Source organism: Acanthaster planci, linkage group LG14 (genome assembly GCF_054643075.1).
Source record: "Acanthaster planci isolate LZ-2023a linkage group LG14, COTS_SCS, whole genome shotgun sequence".
Classification (NCBI taxonomy): Eukaryota; Metazoa; Echinodermata; class Asteroidea; order Valvatida; family Acanthasteridae; genus Acanthaster; species Acanthaster planci.
In genome coordinates, this window is record NC_141790.1 from 1,608,130 (window position 1) to 1,627,673 (window position 19,544).

General features: G+C 39.9%; 1 protein-coding gene across 3 annotated transcripts in view; it reads left to right on the forward strand.

Annotated features, from left to right (window-relative positions):
• LOC110988095 (uncharacterized) overlaps positions 1-19,544 on the forward strand; it is a 45,359-nt gene that overhangs the window by 1,869 nt on the left and 23,946 nt on the right. For all 3 annotated transcript variants that reach the window (XM_022251338.2, XM_087145535.1, XM_087145534.1), the window contains exons 2-17: positions 2,448-2,538; positions 2,920-3,003; positions 9,985-10,049; positions 10,224-10,325; positions 11,425-11,562; positions 11,950-12,054; positions 12,455-12,712; positions 13,061-13,214; positions 13,677-13,890; positions 14,498-14,678; positions 15,265-15,558; positions 15,976-16,342; positions 18,043-18,169; positions 18,266-18,436; positions 18,524-18,730; positions 18,842-19,116. In XM_022251338.2, the coding sequence (XP_022107030.2) occupies positions 2,480-2,538; positions 2,920-3,003; positions 9,985-10,049; positions 10,224-10,325; positions 11,425-11,562; positions 11,950-12,054; positions 12,455-12,712; positions 13,061-13,214; positions 13,677-13,890; positions 14,498-14,678; positions 15,265-15,558; positions 15,976-16,342; positions 18,043-18,169; positions 18,266-18,436; positions 18,524-18,730; positions 18,842-19,116 (2,801 nt within the window). In that variant the 5' untranslated portion in view covers positions 2,448-2,479. The remainder of the gene's footprint in view (positions 1-2,447; positions 2,539-2,919; positions 3,004-9,984; positions 10,050-10,223; positions 10,326-11,424; positions 11,563-11,949; positions 12,055-12,454; positions 12,713-13,060; positions 13,215-13,676; positions 13,891-14,497; positions 14,679-15,264; positions 15,559-15,975; positions 16,343-18,042; positions 18,170-18,265; positions 18,437-18,523; positions 18,731-18,841; positions 19,117-19,544) is intronic.

Here is a 19,544-nt window from a genome sequence, read left to right on the forward strand (position 1 = left end):
TTCCATTTACACAGTACCCCTAGGTCAGTTAACACCAATTGTCAGTGCCAGTGCTGTTCAAGGGCAGCTGGAGGTTGGGCAAAGGTCCTCCCACATTGTGTTTGTTACTAGATCATTTGCAGCTTGAGTGAGGCAATCCAGAAGGAAAGGGGAATTCCCCTTTTATTCCTGGATCGATTACACGTCGGATCAGTTTGTAGCTTGAAGGGTAAGGGACCAAAGCAACAATACATGCTCATGAATCCTAATTTCACACACAAACCGTATTTCTGAAAATCTTAAGAGAGTTTAGAATACAAACGAACAACTAATGTGGTTGTGTGCTGATAAGTTGCCGAAAGAGATAAGTAGGAAAAAAGCACAATCTGGAACAGAATTTATCCGCGGAAATTCATCTATGCTTGCAATGAAACATTCTTAGTTTCCCAAGTTAGCCTTTATAAAGTGGATGTTCACTAAAAGTGGCACTGTGAAATGTAAATACAGCAAGACAATCGACTACTACCAATAGGTGCCAAAGCGCAGGGGTGGAACGTTGGTAGAGGGGCGCTACCCCACCCCATGATGAATACAAAAGGAAAACGTGAGTGAAAAGCGAGAAAAATGTAACAAGAATTTGCTTGCCAAGAAATACAAAAATGACTTCTCCAAGCTAAAGTTAAAAAATCAGTGCTTTTCAGCCTCTCCTCAGAAAGCCCCCGTCCCAGAAAAAGCGCCCCCCCCGAAAGAATTCCGGCGACGGCCAAGCCTCTCCCGGGAAACTTTCCCGCTAATTTGACCATAGCAATTCCCTATTCCGACTTCAAACAAAGAAGTAACATGGTCATTTGAAATCTAACTTGAAAATGTAATATCTCTTGAAAATTATCGCGGAAAAATATATCTGAAAGAAACAAACTTGCGGAAAAATATACCTCGTTAAAACAATTTTATTCTAAAAATAGGCACAGTGCTTCTCAAACTAGATGCCCTTATTACAAACTACAGAAGGCATACAACTGTATGTCCTACAAAGGAACTTTGGAAAACATATTTCTCGTAAACACGAAGTTAACAAAATATATTTCCCTACAAAAAAAAAAAACGTGAGAAAAAACTTTACCCTTTGGAATTATAAAAACAAAACACTTGACTGCTCGGCGAATGAAAATAAATGCACTGCGATGATTTCAGAAAAAAACTCAAGGAGGCAAAGGTGTTCTAGGTCTTTGAGGGATAATGGTTTGCTGCTTATGAGTGTTCCCCTCTCCTTTGGAAATGCAACTACTCCCTGGAAAGAATCCCGGTGAATATCACGGCTGCAGTTTGTTTAAAGACGTAGACAGGGAATGGAACATACTCATCCTACCTTTGGCCGGGAGGGTTGGCCCTTTGATTCGAACCCCTGACACCTCTTGCTTTGAATGTAAAGGGGAGGCAGCACACAAACATCTGGCGGATAAGACCTCAATATAAAACTAATATTAAGTTCCTTTTTAAAAAAAAAACAGGTCCAGCAGAGGTCTGAATGCTGTCCTGACAGCACAGGAATTCAATCTAATCAGTTTAAATTTCCTTTTATCACTAGTGCCATCATAACTACGCAGGAAAAGTCTGATGAGCAATCAAGAGAAAAGGGGTCGTCCAAAATGCGGGCTTCTCAGACCCCCCTTCCCCTGTACACATGGCCTAGCTACTCAGGGGCTCCATCCCCTCCCCCTGTATGCATACCCATACGGGAAGAGGACTGTTGGAGTGCAGAATAATGTGTTTGAAAATGGAGTTATTAAACTCATTTCAAAGCCTAAAAGCTGATTTTGGTAGTTACATGTATTTGTATCAGAAAGTGTTTTGATATGATGGAGATTCATTAGAGGCAAAGTCTGAATTTGCATACGTACGGTACGCACTGGCTTGACCCCTTACGCGTGGTGTACGCTACGGCACCAACCCCCTCCCTACTTCGTGTATACGTATTTTATGGACAGCCCGAAGGTAAAACACACTTCATGTGTTTAAACTATTTTACTTTCAGTTTACTTCTTAAAAGGAGTTTATACTGATTGGAGAGAACTTGAATTTACTTACCATTTAGGTCGGAAAATGAACAGAAATGTCGTCCAGAAAGCTCGTGGGGCTTGTTAATACTTTTCCATGCCAAAGTCAGGTTCAACCATAGGAACGCTGCTAGTACGAACTACGCAGGAGCCCGCGTACGCCTGCAGCCGAATATCTTTCACCAAATCACTGCCCGTGACCGGTCGTAAGAAACGCAATGTAATAATGTTCAGGCTAAAGAGTGTAGTATGTAAACTGTTGGCCCTGGCTTTTCCCTAATAGCAACAAGTATGGTATGAGTTTGGAACAGGACAAATTCCGGTTACAAGGTGTATTATGGTAGGATAATAATGCACTCACAAGTATTTTGCCTATAGAGAGTGATAATTATTGCTTTACCTATCTTTCAGGAGTTTTCAGTGAGGCACCTGCTGCAGATGCCATGTTCTCCTTCTGCGTCTGTTTAGTAGTCCTTTTGATCGCGCACTTGCCATGTTCGCAGTAAGTGTCCTTTCCTTAAGTACTTGGCACTTTTTATTGTAAATTTGACCTCGAAAAGTACCCTTATTGCAAGAACTGAGACATACCTTTCTGTTTGGATCTAGTAAAACTATAGAAAGTGGATAACACAGTAAAAATAGGCAGGCAGCTCAAAAGATCGTCGAGAATCCTAATTAAGTGTACAATAGTATGAGTTCAGTTATGTTTACATGTGTCGAAATTTGTTGTTCCCTGTAAACTCCATTCATCCAAGCACTCTGAACGAATCCCTTCAAACAAATAAACAAAATATTTGAAATGTTTGAAGTTTCTTAGCAACAGAAAAATGAAAGTAGACCGGTATTTTTGGAGATACATGAACGTTATTTTTCTTTTATGAAGGGGAACAGTCTGCAGTTACACATGCCCACAGCGCTACACGACTTCTTGCGGATTTTTGGGCTGGAGTCGTTGTACCAGATACAGGTGAGTAAAGCATCCACATTCATAAACGACTAAAAGAGTTTGCCCATTCCTCTCATCTCCTTACTTGGATTTGTTTAAAGACTAATAAAGTAATAACATGTTTCCAAACTTTCCCAAGTTCATGTGAAATGTTGCATCCTGCTCTGTGGACTCTAACCCTCAAACACCACAATACTCATCGTCACGTGCTTATGCGCAATTTAACCAACGGATCAGACAAAATACGTAACCCAATTTATGTAATAAATTGGCTACAATTGTGTTACAGCCTGGAATGAAGAACAAAATCGTAGGTCAATATTCATTTTGGACTTATTTTGACTTTTACAAAAGGGTGTGATCGGTCTGTGATCACAAGCCTGTGGACCTCTCCTTTCTCGGTCTGCTGTCATCCCCAGACTCCCATCCTGCGCGTATTATAAATAAAAACCGCCCCACAAGACACCTATTGCCATATATTAATCCTTGGGAATCTTATTCAAGAGACTGAAAATGAAAATCTTTGGGCGCGTCTATAACACAAAAAGATATGTAAGATTGTCTTACAAAAGTGCCTTGATAGATAGCGTCTATCTCTGATGACATCAAGATCAGTCTAGTATATCTGTTTCCTTTTTCCTGAATGTGTAAAACAGTATCTCCTTGCAATTTAAAGTGAGACCTCAAACTCAGGGGCTGCATGTAAGCATATATGTCTAGGTTTTGTGGCTTATAGAAGTAGGTTCAGTTGCCAGATCTTAATTTTCAGGTTTTCGAAGGATACACGTATATCCGGGTCTATACCTGTGACCCATAGACCCCATAACAACAACAATTTTGCTTTGAGACTTCACCCGGCAATTCTGAATTGACAGTACAAACTGAATAAATCCCTCTCGATGGCTTTACTACTACCCTGGCCTTGTTCTGAAACCCATCATTCCAACCTTTTTAAACTTCTGAGTTTCTGTATATACCCTCTGTTCACTTAATTTTGTCAGAAATATCCACCCATGCCCTTGGTCCTCTTATTCAAACTCACGCTTTGTATTCCGGTAGAACTGACACATGTCCTCCCCTCATAAACTCGATAAATTGGGATACAAGCTATACTCTGACTTATGATGCGGTAACTGCGTTTAGGATAGTTTGCCTTTCAGAACTGGCATGATTTATTTTACTTGCTATAATGACCTTTCAGCTTCATGTGTCGACATGCTATTCAGGACGGCAAGTTGAGGAATGATATTTTACGGCCCAAAACTTCTACAAATGCTGTTTACTTTCAGGGAAAGATTTTTTTCTCCAAAATAAGAACGCAAACACAGCAGCTGTTGGTAAAACATTAAATTTTGTCAACTTATTTAAACAAAATATGAGTGGTGATAAAAAAAAATTCAGCGCAGATCTTTAGATGCGTTTCACTCACAAGTACAGTTACAAGATACTGATTTTACGCATTTTGAAATTCGAAATGAAATTGTCTCACTTCACATGTAGAATATATCTCACGTTCTCACGTTTCACACTTCATTTGAAATGATTCGAATGAAACTGAAATTATAGTTACACACAGCTTAAACCGTACCACTATGTGTGTGTTTTTTTCCAGCGTAATATCGTGGAATGTAGCTTTTTGATAGGTACCTAAAGCCAGCCTATTTGAGACGATCCCTGGTTTATTTCGTTTGTAAATATTGACATGCATGGAGTCCATTTCAAAGGCCCAGACAGGGAAATTCCACTTTGTTTACCCAATTGCTGAAGTTATTCAAACTGATGAACTGTGTTGTACCTTGCGTCCAATTGTGTAGCGCAGGTTAGGGAAGCATCATCATGATAGATTTTTTGCTAAAGTGTTAAGGGAGTCAAGGGAGCTATCCAGACCAATTAAAATAAAGTGATATTGAGCGGTTCCATTTAAACCTGGCAAGGCAGAGGCAACCTAAATGTCTCCAGCAGGACAGAATTTTTATTTGGTAAATACACTCACCGTGATCAACATGAAAGTTGAACTTATTAAGTTAAAGGTCCTAAAAAATAAAACAAATAAAAAAATGCAAAGTTGACTGTCTATCCACTCTGTCTTCTAGATCTACTGTGTGTTCATGCACCTGCTCCCAGCGCTATTACAACGTCCTGTAGATTTTTGGGTTAGGGTTGGTGAACAAGATACAGGTTTGTACATACGAATAGTGAAAATTCTCTCCCTCCAATTGAAACTAAGGACTGAATGAATTTAAGAAAGTTCATTGCTCAAATAGTTCTCGGTTTCACTAAAAGAGTTTGCCCATTCCTCTCATCTCCTTACTTGGATTTGTTTAAAGACTAATAAAGTAATAACATGTTTCCAAACTTTCCCAAGGTCATATGAAATGTTGCATCCTGCTCTGTGGACTCTAACCCTCAAACACCACAATACTCATCTTCACGTGCTTATGCGCAATTTAACCAACGGATCAGACAAAATACGTAACCCAATTTATGTAATAAATTGGCTACAATTGTGTTACAGCCTGGAATGAAGAACAAAATCGTAGGTCAATATTCATTTTGGACTTATTTTGACTTTTACAAAAGGGTGTGATCGGTCTGTGGTCACAAGCCTGTCGCTAGTAGTGGACCTCTCCTTTCTCGGTCTGCTGTCATCCCCAGACTCCTATCCTGCGCGTACTATAAATAAAAACCGCCCCACAAAACACCTATTGCCATATATTAATCCTTGGGAATCTTATTCAAGAGACTGAAAATGAAAATCTTTGGGCGCGTCTATAACACAAAAAGATATGTAAGATTGTCTTACAAAAGTGCCTTGATAGATAGCGTCTATCTCTGATGGCATCAAGATCAGTCTGGTATATCTGTTTCCTTTTTCCTGAATGTGTAAAACAGTATCTCCTTGCAATTTAAAGTGAGACCTCAAACCCAGGGGCTGCATGTAAGCATATATGTCTAGGTTTTGTGGCTTATAGAAGTAGGTTCAGTTGCCAGATCTTAATTTTCAGGTTTTCGAAGGATACACGTATATCCGGGTCTATACCTGTAACCCATAGACCCCATAACAACAACAATTTTGCTTTGAGACTTCACCCGGCAATTCTGAAGTGACGTACAAACTGAATAAATCCCTCTCGATGGCTTTACTACTACCCTGGCCTTGTTCTGAAACCCATCATTCCAACCTTTTTAAACTTCTGAGTTTCTGTATATACCCTCTGTTCACTTAATTTTGTCAGAAATATCCACCCATACCCTTGGTCCTTTTATTCAAACTCATGCTTTGTATTCCGGTAGAACTGACACATGTCCTCCCCTCATAAACTCGATAAATTGGGATACAAGCTATACTCTGACTTATGATGCGGTAACTGCGTTTAGGATAGTTTGCCTTTCAGAACTGGCATGATTTATTTTACTTGCTATAATGACCTTTCAGCTTCATGTGTCGACATGCTATTCAGGACGGCAAGTTGAGGAATGATATTTTACGGCCCAAAACTTCTACAAATGCTGTTTACTTTCAGGGAAAGATTTTTTTCTCCAAAATAAGAACGCAAACACAGCAGCTGTTGGCAAAACATTAAATTTTGTCAACTTATTTAAACAAAATATGAGTGGTGATAAAAAAAAATTCAGCGCAGATCTTTAGATGCGTTTCACTCACAAGTACAGTTACAAGATACTGATTTTACGCATTTTGAAATTCGAAATGAAATTGTCTCACTTCACCTGTAGAATATATCTCACGTTCTCACGTTCCACACTTCATTTGAAATGATTCGAATGAAACTGAAATTATAGTTACACACAGCTTAAACCGTACCACTATGTGTGTGTTTTTCCAGCGTAATATCGTGGAATGTAGCTTTTTGATAGGTACCTAAAGCCAGCCTATTTGAGACGATCCCTGGTTTATTTCGTTTGTAAATATTGACATGCATGGAGTCCATTTCAAAGGCCCAGACAGGGAAATTCCACTTTGTTTACCCAATTGCTGAAGTTATTCAAACTGATGAACTGTGTTGTACTTGCGTCCAATTGTGTAGCGCAGGTTAGGGAAGCATCATCATGATAGATTTTTTGCTAAAGTGTTAAGGGAGTCAAGGGAGCTATCCGGACCAATTAAAATAAAGTGATATTGAGCGGTTCCATTTAAACCTGGCAAGGCAGAGGCAACCTAAATGTCTCCAGCAGGACAGAATTTTTATTTGGTAAATACACTCACCGTGATCAACATGAAAGTTGAACTTATTAAGTTAAAGGTCCTAAAAAATAAAACAAATAAAAAAATGCAAAGTTGACTGTCTATCCACTCTGTCTTCTAGATCTACTGTGTGTTTATGCACCTGCTCCCAGCGCTATTACAACGTCCTGTAGATTTTTGGGTTAGGGTTGGTGAACAAGATACAGGTTTGTACATACGAATAGTGAAAATTCTCTCCCTCCAATTGAAACTAAGGACTGAATGAATTTAAGAAAGTTCATTGCTCAAATAGTTCTCGGTTTCACTCGAGTGTCCCACTGCAATGGGTCTTTTTAAAACTATTTTAATTTAAAGTGAATTTTACTCCAAATCGTTTAGTACTTGGTTTCAGTCTTCAGAAAGAAGACAGTAGGAGGCACAATGTTAGTTTTAAAATCTTCCTTGCTAGCTCACAACATATTTTGGTCCTCGACTTTCTGTTCATGCTTCTTTTCGTATGCACTGACATTTGCCCACCTTCTCCACTGATTTTCTAGGTTTTGTTTCAACATGTCCAACTGCGGTCATCTCTCGGAAGTATATATATAGTTTTACCCCTGTAGCCAATTCTGTTCATCGTATGATAACTTTCTTACTTTATCGTGCGTTTCCAGTTAAAATTTGCAATAATTCTTACTGTACAATCTTTCAACTTCGATGGTTTAAATGGGTCTATCATTTCTCATTTTGTTAACATAATCGTTCAGCAAGCAAACCATTTTATCAACGAAAGTTTAAGACAGTTTGGTTAGAGCAGTGACACTAGCTGCAAAGGGAAGCTAGAGTTTGTTGCTTTGTTAAAAAAAGTATAAAAGAAGTTTAAAACCTTCAACCATTTAACGTCCATGGACAGTAAGCCGTGATTCAGTCAAGACTTTTGTTGCCTTGGTCTGTATTTATAATCCGCAAAAGTATGCATGATCTGTCTTTGAATTGGTGAAGAACACAAAAGAAATTCGACTTCTTTGCTGGTCTCCCTCCATTTCCCCCCGGCACATCTTCTCATTGACTTTCACAAAGTGTGACTGAGAAAATTGCTGATTTAGGAGTAGGAAGCATGCAGTACGTAAAGTCGTTCCATGCACAATTATAATTATCTTGGTCCTTGATCTGTTTTACTGTTTCATTTCCTACTGCACATAATTATTCGCAGTGTATCCATACACTTCATACATTAATTTATGTAAAGGTTTTAACAAAGTGGACATGAAATAAGCTTAGAGTGATGGTTTAAAGCAATTAACCCCTTGAAAGTATTTTTTCGCCTTTTTTTTTTCGTATTTTTTTCACGGCATCATAGGCTATTCATTTCAAATCGTTTGTGTGGAAACCTTTAGTACCGGTTTATAGTGCGCGTTGGGGATTTTGTGATCAACGAGGCTAAAACTCAGTCAAATTTCCCTTAATTTCCCTCAGATGTTCACATCTTTGTATTCCCACCCGTCAGTTTAGCAAAAATAAACTTTACGGGTCGCAACATATTCAGTTCATACTAGGGATTGTTTCCCAAATCTGTGCATGGCAACATGATGACTTGATGCTCTTGCATATCGTGAAAAATCTACCAGCTATCATATGTCTTCCAGTGAAGTATAGCCATACAGCTGAATAAGAAAGTTCAAATCGACTATGGCATCAAAACGACTGTAGGAAAGGTTCGGACTGAAGAACTCTGTGCTCATATCGGCCTTTGAACTTTCAGAATTGATTTACTTATTCTAACTTCCCACTAATGATCCCTTGGACGAAGGAGTCTCCAGCTTATTTTACAAATCATTGGCCGGAAAAAGGACCCTTTCACTTTCGGACTGGCAACCCCAGCTATAAAAAACCTATGTAATTCCACTATCCAAGCTTACCGTATCCATGAAGCATCCAACACAGATCACGTATTACATAATGAAAACGAAAGAACACTCACTTGGAACTCAGAATAACGATAGCGTCAGTGCGAAAAGTCAGAAACAGTTAGGTACAAAAGCTCTGAGCTTCCCCTGATTAAAGGGCCCCAAGCAAAGTGAAACAGAAGCCGGTGTATAATACAGTATATTTAAGTATTTATCTTCCTCTCCCTTGAGACACTGCATGATTTAAAGTATTACTTATTATACACAAATTAGGCAAACTTAAGACCTAAATCCAAACAGATTATCTCAGATATTTCCATCAAATAAAGACATTTCATCAGCCAGGCTTGAGGTCTCAATTCCAACTGAAAGTTTCGCCGCACGGGGGGCTTATATACAAGTATTGGGCAATGCTTTCCAGCTTGGAAAATGGTCACGCTGTAACCGACCCTACAATTATTTGCCATTCATTTAGAAAGGAGAAAATACAGAAATAAAAAGTTTTAGAATTACCTTTTATTTCCAGAATATAATACATTTCGGTGCGATCTATGGCACACTTCTCCCCTCTGATGCTATGGTAGTGGTATCTGGGATATTCCGCTACAATAAGTTCATGCTATTCACCAAGATAGGCTGATAGAAAGTTGTATAAAATGTGGGCAATATTGGGTCCATTCCTTTGAAAATGAGGGGCAGAAAAGACTGGGGATTGGAAGAAAGAGGATGACAGTCACCGATTTGATTGAAAACATAAAACACCTTGGAATATACTTCCTTCCAGAGGCTCGTAAGTTTGCTGTTTTAAAAAGCTTGCATGTCCAGAAAGCCCTTTCCGTCTATTCTACCAATGCTTTTGACTCATACAACGGTTGTTTAGACCCAGTGCAACCTGTGTTGTTCTTTCAACAGGGATAGCACTTGCTATCGGTGTTGCACAGGATGGACTGGAAGTACTTCAAATGATTGTCCATACCGTAAGTCCGCCTCAAATTTTGAGGCTTCCTTTCTTAGTTAACGCAAGGTCGCAACGAAGAATCTTTAACAACTAGGCCTAAATAGCAAATACGTGATGATTATTGTATGAAACAATTTGCGTAAATTTTCATATGAAATGGCTGCTCAGACCAGTTTCTTTGTCGTACCTACAGCCGTTTGTTTTGGCAGTACCATTTGCCCCAATGGAGGGACATGTACAAGTCCGGATTACTGTAGTAACTGCAACCGAGGCTTCTACTCTCCAAGATGTAATCGTAAGTGATTGAGAAAGCACTGTTGCAAGAAAAGAGTTACTACTCAATCCTCTAAGTTTTGATTGTTACGACGGACATAACAGTTTAAAAAATAAGACAAATAAAAAGAACCAGGAAAAGTGGCATCTATGAAGTGGGCCCGGGAATCATTCGTTGTACATTCCCTACATATCTACCTATATCCGTTGGAGCTTGCAACTTTAAATGCTAAGATACAAAATTGCAATGAATTTGGTACTTGCGTTATGGTTTTTCTTTTTCAAAAGTAGTGCTTGTTGACGGAGAAGCACTTTGAGACATTCGGCAGCAACAAAGCCACAATGCTAGTGCCGGGAAAAAAACAATAATGATGAATTTAAATGTGAAAACTGCCCTTTTGTTCAACAAAAATGGTTTAATATCATCCTACAGCTTCAAACATCATTCAATCAGTGCCATCCCCAAGGCTCGTTTATTTATCCCAGATGTTTTGAGGCGGAATAGACCAACATCCATTGAACCATATTTACAGAATCCAGCAAAGTGACCAAAATCCGTCAAGTTGATAGCCCCCCCCTCCAATTTGTACCTTGCAGTGTAGTTATTTTAATTATTCCTAAGAAGTAGCGCAAATGCATTGAAAACCTTCCCTGGTCAAAACAGCTTCTGTTGTTTTAAGGTAAGATTTTTGAGTCAGTATTCTTTGTGTTTCTTTGACATGAAATTACAAAAAGTTGTTTCAGTGACGGGTGTGTAAAAACTATTGTTGAGCAAACTATACACACAAATTATAACAATATAAAATCTCCTTCGCAAGAAGGAAAACAAGTGTCTCAGAAGCGTGGCAGACTTGGATGTGCGGTCAGGAGTGCTAGGCTTCCCTTGAAATATTTAAAAAAATGAAAAGGAAAAAAGGGATAAAGCCCCTGATGACACCCAGAAAGACAGACAATCTTCTGTTTCCCGTTTCAGACAGATTCAATACAATCTACAGAGGCTGAAACTGTTCGTGCAGTATTTTCATTCAGTAGTTTGTATAGGGCTCCCGTTTACCAGTGCTTAGTTTCATGATTGCACCACTTTGACAAATGTAATAACATGATTTGGTTTTCCACTCTAGGGTGTACAGCTATTGATAACTGTCTTGAAGTGTTCTGTAGTACTTCGAATAACCAGAAATGTGACCGATGTGATGGTGATTACGGCTCTGCTCACGGATCAGCCTACAAGAAGTCTGATGACATGCGACATTGCATAAGTATGTTTATTGACATCTAAGAAAATGTGTGTTCCCAACAACATATATGCATCTTGAAATGATGTTGGTGCGATTGTTTGTGAAATATTTTAGCCCTTTTAGACACCTTTGCAAAGTTGTGGTATTTTTGCAATTTTATGAGGAAAGTACATTTCGAAATATTTTGAAATTTTCCTTGCCCTTTCTTGACGTGCAGCTTCCGGCAGGAAAGCTGTGTTCAGATTTTTTTTTAAATGAAAGAACGATTGGAACTAATCTTTCACATGAGAAGTAGAGCAGGGCTGGATAAGATTATGGGAAAAGGAAAAAGACTGCAGAAGAAGAGCCCTACAAAGGGAAGTGGGGTGTTCTTGCTTTTGCGCTTTAATTTGTTTTTTGTTTCACCAGAACAATGTTCATGGAGGAGTGACAGCAATGCCTGCTACCCAGGAACCTGCACAAATGCCCAGTGCACCTGCAGCAGTGGATTCTCAGGAACTGACTGTCGAACAAGTGAGGGATGAAAATCAATAAAAGCAAAACAATATTCCATAAAGCAACATCTTACCTTCCCTACCATGTACAACATATAAAGTTTTCTTTTCCAATGGACAGTTAGTACATTAATGAAACGAGAACAGAGCGCATAGAAAATACATTTACTATGGCAGCATATCCAGTACCTCCTCACGCGACTCGTCTTGTTTATGCCTTCGTTACGTAGACCTTGAGTAGCCCTTCCCCAGGTTTCTGATATGTGTGACTTTTTCTTAATCTCAGACTACTAATCGTGCTTAGCTTGTGGAGTTGTATAGCGCCTTGGAATATATTTTTTAGAAATAGCGCCTTAGAAATGAAATAAGTGTTAAATATTCAATGGTCTAATTTTACTCTTTATGGTGATTTTTAACAGTGGGTGGCAGTCAAGCGCCAGCCCTGCCAGAGCACCGTGCTACCCTTATCCTGGGAACAACAACTCTGGAATCGCCCACGTTCCAGGGCAGTGCGGCCACCGTCTACACCAACGTGCACAATTTCACAAGCGTTAAGATCAGGTGGACAAGCTCCTACCAACCCACAGGACTACCAGACCCCAGCAGTGGTGGACATCCATATGTCCATAGCCGTGGACTTGGCGTTGTGGGTGCAAGAGTCATAGCCTTTGTGAAACGTAAGAATAAAAAAAACAGGCAAATTCATGATAATAAGCTGGAGAGATCGCAACTAAACGCTCCCAGGTTAGTTAGATCCAAATAACTTCCCCTCAGAATTATTTTTAATAAAACTTCATTCGAAAGTGCAATTAACTGTTACTGTTGGGCAGAAAAGTGTTACAAAGTGCTTCATCATTCATCAGTCTAACTGTATAAAATGATGTGTAAAGAAATTGATAAACTCATAGTTCGTCCACATTGTGAAAATTTCTTCAGGGAAATTTATGAAAAACCCTTCAGGTTATTTATTATCAATTCCTGAAAGAACGTGTTGCTTATATTGTGCAATGTGTTCTTATGCAAAGGGGGTTGGAGTGATATATATTCAGTTGGCTCCTGGGACTGCACATCGACGAATGGAAGGTCCTTCAATCGGGACAATCCCGCTACAGATCTAGTATCCTGCGAGCACACTTTTGCTTTGAACTACAACGCGTGGACACCATCCACAGGAGATGTGTAAGTGGGGTAACCTGTGTAGAAATGAGGCCACAGATAATATACCAATCATTTATATTAGCCTTTTAAAAGTATTGGGGACACAAATAGGAGGGAGCTATTTGAAGTCGGTAAAATTTTAAATACAAAAGATTTTACCAAACCAAATATCGCCCGCTGATTATGTCCGCCATACCTCTAAAAGGCTAATTCCGAACCTAGAGGGTAATTGAATGCAGAAACGTAGCCGGACTATCCATGTAGACCTTTGTCTTTTAATGCTGATCATTTTGTATAGGTTTACACTGCTTTCAAGTTGTTTGTAATTTTCATTGCTGAGTCCTTTTGCCAAATATCTGCAATTCTGTTGGGTAATGCTATCAAGTTGTACCAATTCTCATAAAAATTTATGGTATTATAAAATGCTATTATTTCCAATGTTGGTCTGACAGTCCTCTGATTTTAATTGTAAATGTATTGCAGATTAAGGCAGGATATTTATACAACCAGCGGCGGGTACTTGAAACTTTACAACAGAGATCATTCAAATAGCATCATCACACGGTACTATGGCGGCAGCACAACGTCTGCCCATTCAACTTTCACCTTTGATTTTGTTGACCCTTACCACTGCGTGGGTGCGGGCGGTGGATGTAGAACCACCATGCTGGATGCAGGGAATGACGTTACCTCGCAGGTCAGGGAAAATTTATCTTAACTTGATGCAGACTTGATAGGTTACAGGAATCGCAATAGTTGAGTGTAACTAGTCAGAATATACAGGGAGTAACCAGGTTTGATTATCAAAGAACAATGAAGGGAGTAGCACTTGAACCTGTGACCCCAGAATACAACTTAACTCAGTCCAGCCTTGTTTTAAATTTTATTTGATGGTTCTTTGTTCAAAGAAGGTAGTAATAAACTTTAATTAAACCAGCATACAACACGGACAAAGACCACACACAACTGAAGTCAGTGTTATCAACATCTGCAAAATTACGCGCGTTGCAAACTTGGAAGGGGGAAACAGGATTCTACTCATAGAGGCTCTCAAAAATGATCACATATCTGTAAACAAAAGTTAAACGACGCCATTTGCTGGAGCGGGATATGGGCCCGCAATCTTTTGAACACAGGAAAAAGACATTTTTTTTTGCACTGTTGACCCTGCAGGTGAGTTAGTTTTTCCATCTTTTGTATTAATTTAGAAAGCACATTCCACATATTTGCTACTTGTAACCGGTGAGGATGATCTAATAACGTAGCTTGATTACCTTCAGTGAGTTTATTCTCCTTCATTTCAGGCAGTGATTACTGTCACTTGGCAAGGTTGGTCAGACAGTCCTGCTGGCATTCACGAATATGCTTTAGAAGTGCGAGAGCTGTCCGGTATGCATGGTACTGAAATGACAGAAAAGTTTGACAGTAATCCTGTTTACAGTGAAGTAACAAGCTCTGGTCAGAATATAACCTTGCCCCATGTAGGTAAGTACGTTATCAAGTCCGTTATTGTAACCGGCCCCAAGGCTGAAGTAGGTAAGTTAATGTCAATGTTGTTCGTGACAATGGAAGTTCAACAACTTTCATTGTCGGACTTGAGCTTTCTCTAGACAAAATCTAGACTGTTGATCATCTTGAGTTGTAAAAAAGCAGGGAATGGGAACTGTCAAGTATCATATATACTTGGGTTACTCCAGCCTTGTTTTGAAAGGAGGAGTCACACTTTTTAATCCAGTCAATTGGATGTCAATCGTTGGTCAGTTGACGCGTCACATATATTGAAATGATTTTAAATTGTTACAGGCTAACCTAGTTTAACTGGATTTACCTTAAATATCTTCAATTGAAAATGGATTGAAATATGTGGTCACCTGTGACAACTTGTAATGACTCTTTAACAACTCATAATGCACATTCTTCAAAGTCCTTTGCAAGTAGAAAAAAAGACCTCATTCTAGGTTTTATTCAAAGTCTCACTCAAACTTTTGAAGCCATATAGCTCAACAATTCAAATTATCATTTTTGGAAGTTTTGCATGAAAGTATCATCTCTTACCACCAATACTGTGCAGGCGTCTATTCCTTCATCCTCTCTACTACCGACAACGCCGGCAATGTCAAACTCAGCAGACGCTTCGTGTTCTTTGACGATAATCCACACGACGTTACTGTTCAGAGTGATTCCCCTCTTCGCGTAGTCTCAGCAACTGCAGAGACCGATTACGTGTGGTTGACCAATCTCGACTCCAGCGGTGGGACGACCCCGGTGCAGCTTTCTTGGACAGGCCATTTCACCAATGTGCACCATCAGAACCAAGGATTATTAAAACCTATAGGGCCTTACGTCGCTGGTACCATCGATTCTGGTAAGAATTTGAACATAATTCCGTGGCTTTTGGAAAGAGGTCATCTTGCATGTCTTAAAGTGCAGGCTACTAAAGTCTATGATGCATTGTTTTAGTGCCAATGTACCTGGCTGTTTTAACCAAGCTGTTCCAATGAGTGGAAAAGAGTGTTTAGCTGGACAGCTGATTCCGACCTTGAGGAAGAATAGAACCATTTGCTAAATGATGCAGACCTTTTAGTGGGCTTTTGTCCAAGAAGATGTTACTTCTTTGCTTCTGCTTTGAACAAATACACCCGGCTTCGTCATGTCTGTTGAAGGCAGCGGTGTCCAAAGTATGTTTGAGTTGTACGTAGTATGGATCTTCCTGTTTGCAGTCATTCAAACTCTTGGCCTATTCATTAAATATTGCTGAGTCTGAAGTTCATTTCTCATGTAGATTTCGACCAGAACTTTGGCAAGCGTGGCCGTGCATTTATCCCAAATGCCCTTGGTGTGACCGAGTTCCGCGTCCTTCCCGACATTGACCACAGCGGTGGCCGAACCACTGTCAACGTGAGTGATGACAACTCGGACAACTGGAGCAATGAGGCCACAAGAACACAAGCCAATTATGACCTGCGCATAGTGGATGGTGATTCTGTTCGGTTCTCAGTGGAGGCCCGAGACTTAGCCGGTCACTTTGTGAGGGACGAAGTGTTGGTCCATGCTGATTCGTCCCCGCCAATTATTGAAAATTTTGGGCTGGTCCGAGACGGAGAAGTAAACTTGGTAGTCCACAATTCAGCTGATCTGCATGAAATGAGGTAGAATGGTCCAACCTATTTTTGAGGTCTTTAATCGCTGCAGTGACGTTACTAATTGTCTGTTCTGTATGAAAGACTAACATTTGGGCATGCTGTTAATTAGATTGGTGTCTGCATTTAATTTGAGCTTTGAACAGTCTAAATTTTGACTTGGTAAACTTTTTTGTTCCCAATTGGTGTTCTTTAAAGGCCTTTAGACGTTTACTCCTGTTAAGGAAGTGATCCAAAATAAAATTCTTTTAACAGTCTGTGAGAGGTAAATTAAAGAAGATGAGAAAAAAGTGGTAATAGCTGCCTACAACTTAGAATTTAGTTTAGGTACGCTAAGTTAAGCCTGATATTTTAATCAAATCTTATATACCCATTTATATTTGCCTTTTAGTGTCCCAATCGGTGTTCTTAGCATGAAAAGAACTTTGAAAATGCATGAAAAATAGCTGTCAACACCTTGAAATTTAGGTTACGTTTTCTAATGGAAAGCTTGGCCTTATAGTGTTAATCAAAATGCCAATTTATGTTTGCTTCTTTGGTACTTCGTTTCTTTTTCTTTAGTCAGTAAGTATAACTCCCGGTATTTTCGGTTACGTTTATTGTCCTGTGCCCATGTGAGCTTTATTTAAGCTGATGCATCCCCTCGAAAAAATAAAGCATAATCCCTATTCCTCAGGGTAACATTTCTTTCAAGTGAGGCCATGTGTTCCCAATTCATGTAGAATACCCCCTCAGCGGATAAGTAGAAATTGCACATGCTTATACACCGCTCCCGCTCTCAACAAGTATGGTGTGCTCTGCTTGACATTGTCTGCTTGGAGTTAGTTATTTTTCTCTGGATTGCACTTTTCGTTTCAATATTTACGCACCATGTTGATTTGATATTAAACTTTGGGTTAAGTGTCTGGTCTCACCTTTTGGTTTGGATTTAAGGATTTTACCATCAGACAGCCAGGTTTTTGCGGGCCATCTCACCACCAGGTTGGGTCTCTCCCCCCCCCCCCCACTGTCATTTTTGCTCTTCTTTGCCCAATTTTTTGATACTTGCCACGTATGCGAAAGCACTCATTACGAGTCTATATGTTAAGTTATAACTCAATCCATCTCTGTTGTTACGGTCAGTTGAAGTTTAAGGCTACAGATTTTCATTGAGCAGTCACTGGGAAATGCATACATTTTGGCTGACTGAACCTGTCTTGGAAAATGGGCGGGGCACTAAAGAAAACGGTATATGCGATTCCCACTATGTTTGTGTAAAAAGACTACAGAAACGAAACTCCGGAAGACTCAACATGTCAAATAAACAAGTGCCGCGACGATACTGAAAAGAAAGTCGTGGTGTCCTGGGGTATTTGCGGACTCAGTCTCTGGATATTTTAATTAATGTTACAGGATTGATTGATACCTGCTTTTTATTACCTAGAGTTGGTCTTTTCCCTTACCAGTTTTATGAATCATGCTGTAAATCTTGATGTATATGTTAACAAATTCCCTTTACTCTTTGTGCCTGAAATTTAAGAGTTGCGTCCGAGCCTCGATTAATTAATTCAGTTCCATAGGTTGGTTCCTTCAAAGCGCCCAAGTTAAGTTTAGTGTTAACTTTGTTACAGTTTCCGAGTAATATGCGCTTTTTCTGGTTACATTTGTGGCACTTACGTATTTCAAAATCTCTTATTATAACTGATATATGTCACCTTTCTCTTCCAAAGTGTTGCTTTCAGGACTTACGACATTCACAGTGGCATAAGAACCATCGAGTGGCGTCTTTTTGACAACTACACTGGCACAGGAATGGAACAGGGAAACCAGACGGTCCCTGCGAGGAAGGTCAATACGGTAAGCTCATATATATAAATACACATCAGGAAAAATCGTGCAACTATGAAACCATGCTAATTTGTGATGTTAGCTCAATGTTTTTGTCTTCCACAGGTTACTGAAGACTGTAATCCAGTCAGCTGTTTGTGTATTCCGATTGGTGACTGCTATGCCGTGGACTATGGTTTTAAGCCATCATTCCACATCAGTGATCATGAATTTGATTACTTCATCACATTGACAGTTACCAACCATGCAAGACTGGTGACTACTCAGACAATCAAGGTATGTAAGCTATATGTACCAACGGATCTTCTGAAACAAGTTCAAAAATATTATCCTATTGAACTGCCTATTTGTACTGACTTACAGATATCAGTGGACACATCCGCTCCCCAGGCCGGTGTGGTGCATGATGGGATACGTGGGTCGAGTGAGGTGGACTTTCAGGAGGGCAATGACCTCTCGGCTCACTGGGATGGGTTCTTTGACAAGGAGAGTGGAATCAAGTTTTACCAGTATCTGTTTGATAAATCCTGCTGGACTGGTAATACAACAATTGGCAGTGTTAGGGACGCAGTAAGTTTCAGTGGATTTTTCATGTCAGTTATCTAATATCCTGAAAACGATGCGAGTCAAGCCTTTACAGATTTTTTCTTTTATCCGTGTGCGATCCATTTATTTCTTTAGATGACAAACACCACCTTTACATATGCCAGTTGGACAGCACCTTCTCCGGGCCGGTACTATGTCACCGTCATCGCGTACAATCGAGCACTGGAGCCGTCCGAGGCAATCTGTTCTGATGGTGTCGTGATAGACACGAGTCCCCCTTCATTGTCACAGATTTCTATCCGCTATGCTCAGATGTGGCCTGGTCTTGCCAAGAATGCCGAGGGTCGGGTATGGTTTGTCGATGAGCACCGCAGAAAAACGAAGCTGATCAATGCATCCAGTGGGTGCAGGTACGGTCATTCCTGCAACTGGAGATATATAGGCATGCTGATGCGCTTTAGATCACGTTCTCTACTCACAAGCATAATTAGGGATAACATTAGCAAACACAGAGGTGGGAGTGACACGTACTTGAGTAACTCCGGTCCTAATACTGCTTACAACATCGAGATACACCTCATTTGGGTGAATCTATCCGATGTCACGTACATAAATGATGGACTTACCCATAGGGGGGCCTTTCATTACTGTTGGTAATACGCATAAGGTGTTTACACGTGTGCTCCGCACTAGACCAATGCAGTCTAGCAACTGGCTCTGCAAATGAATTTGTTGCTTGGTACACGTAAAAAGCCACAAGGACGACAGCTTCTTGCGGAGAAAATCACCCTGCTTGTTTTTGTATAGAACTTCTATATCTGTATGTCCCCTACTGGAG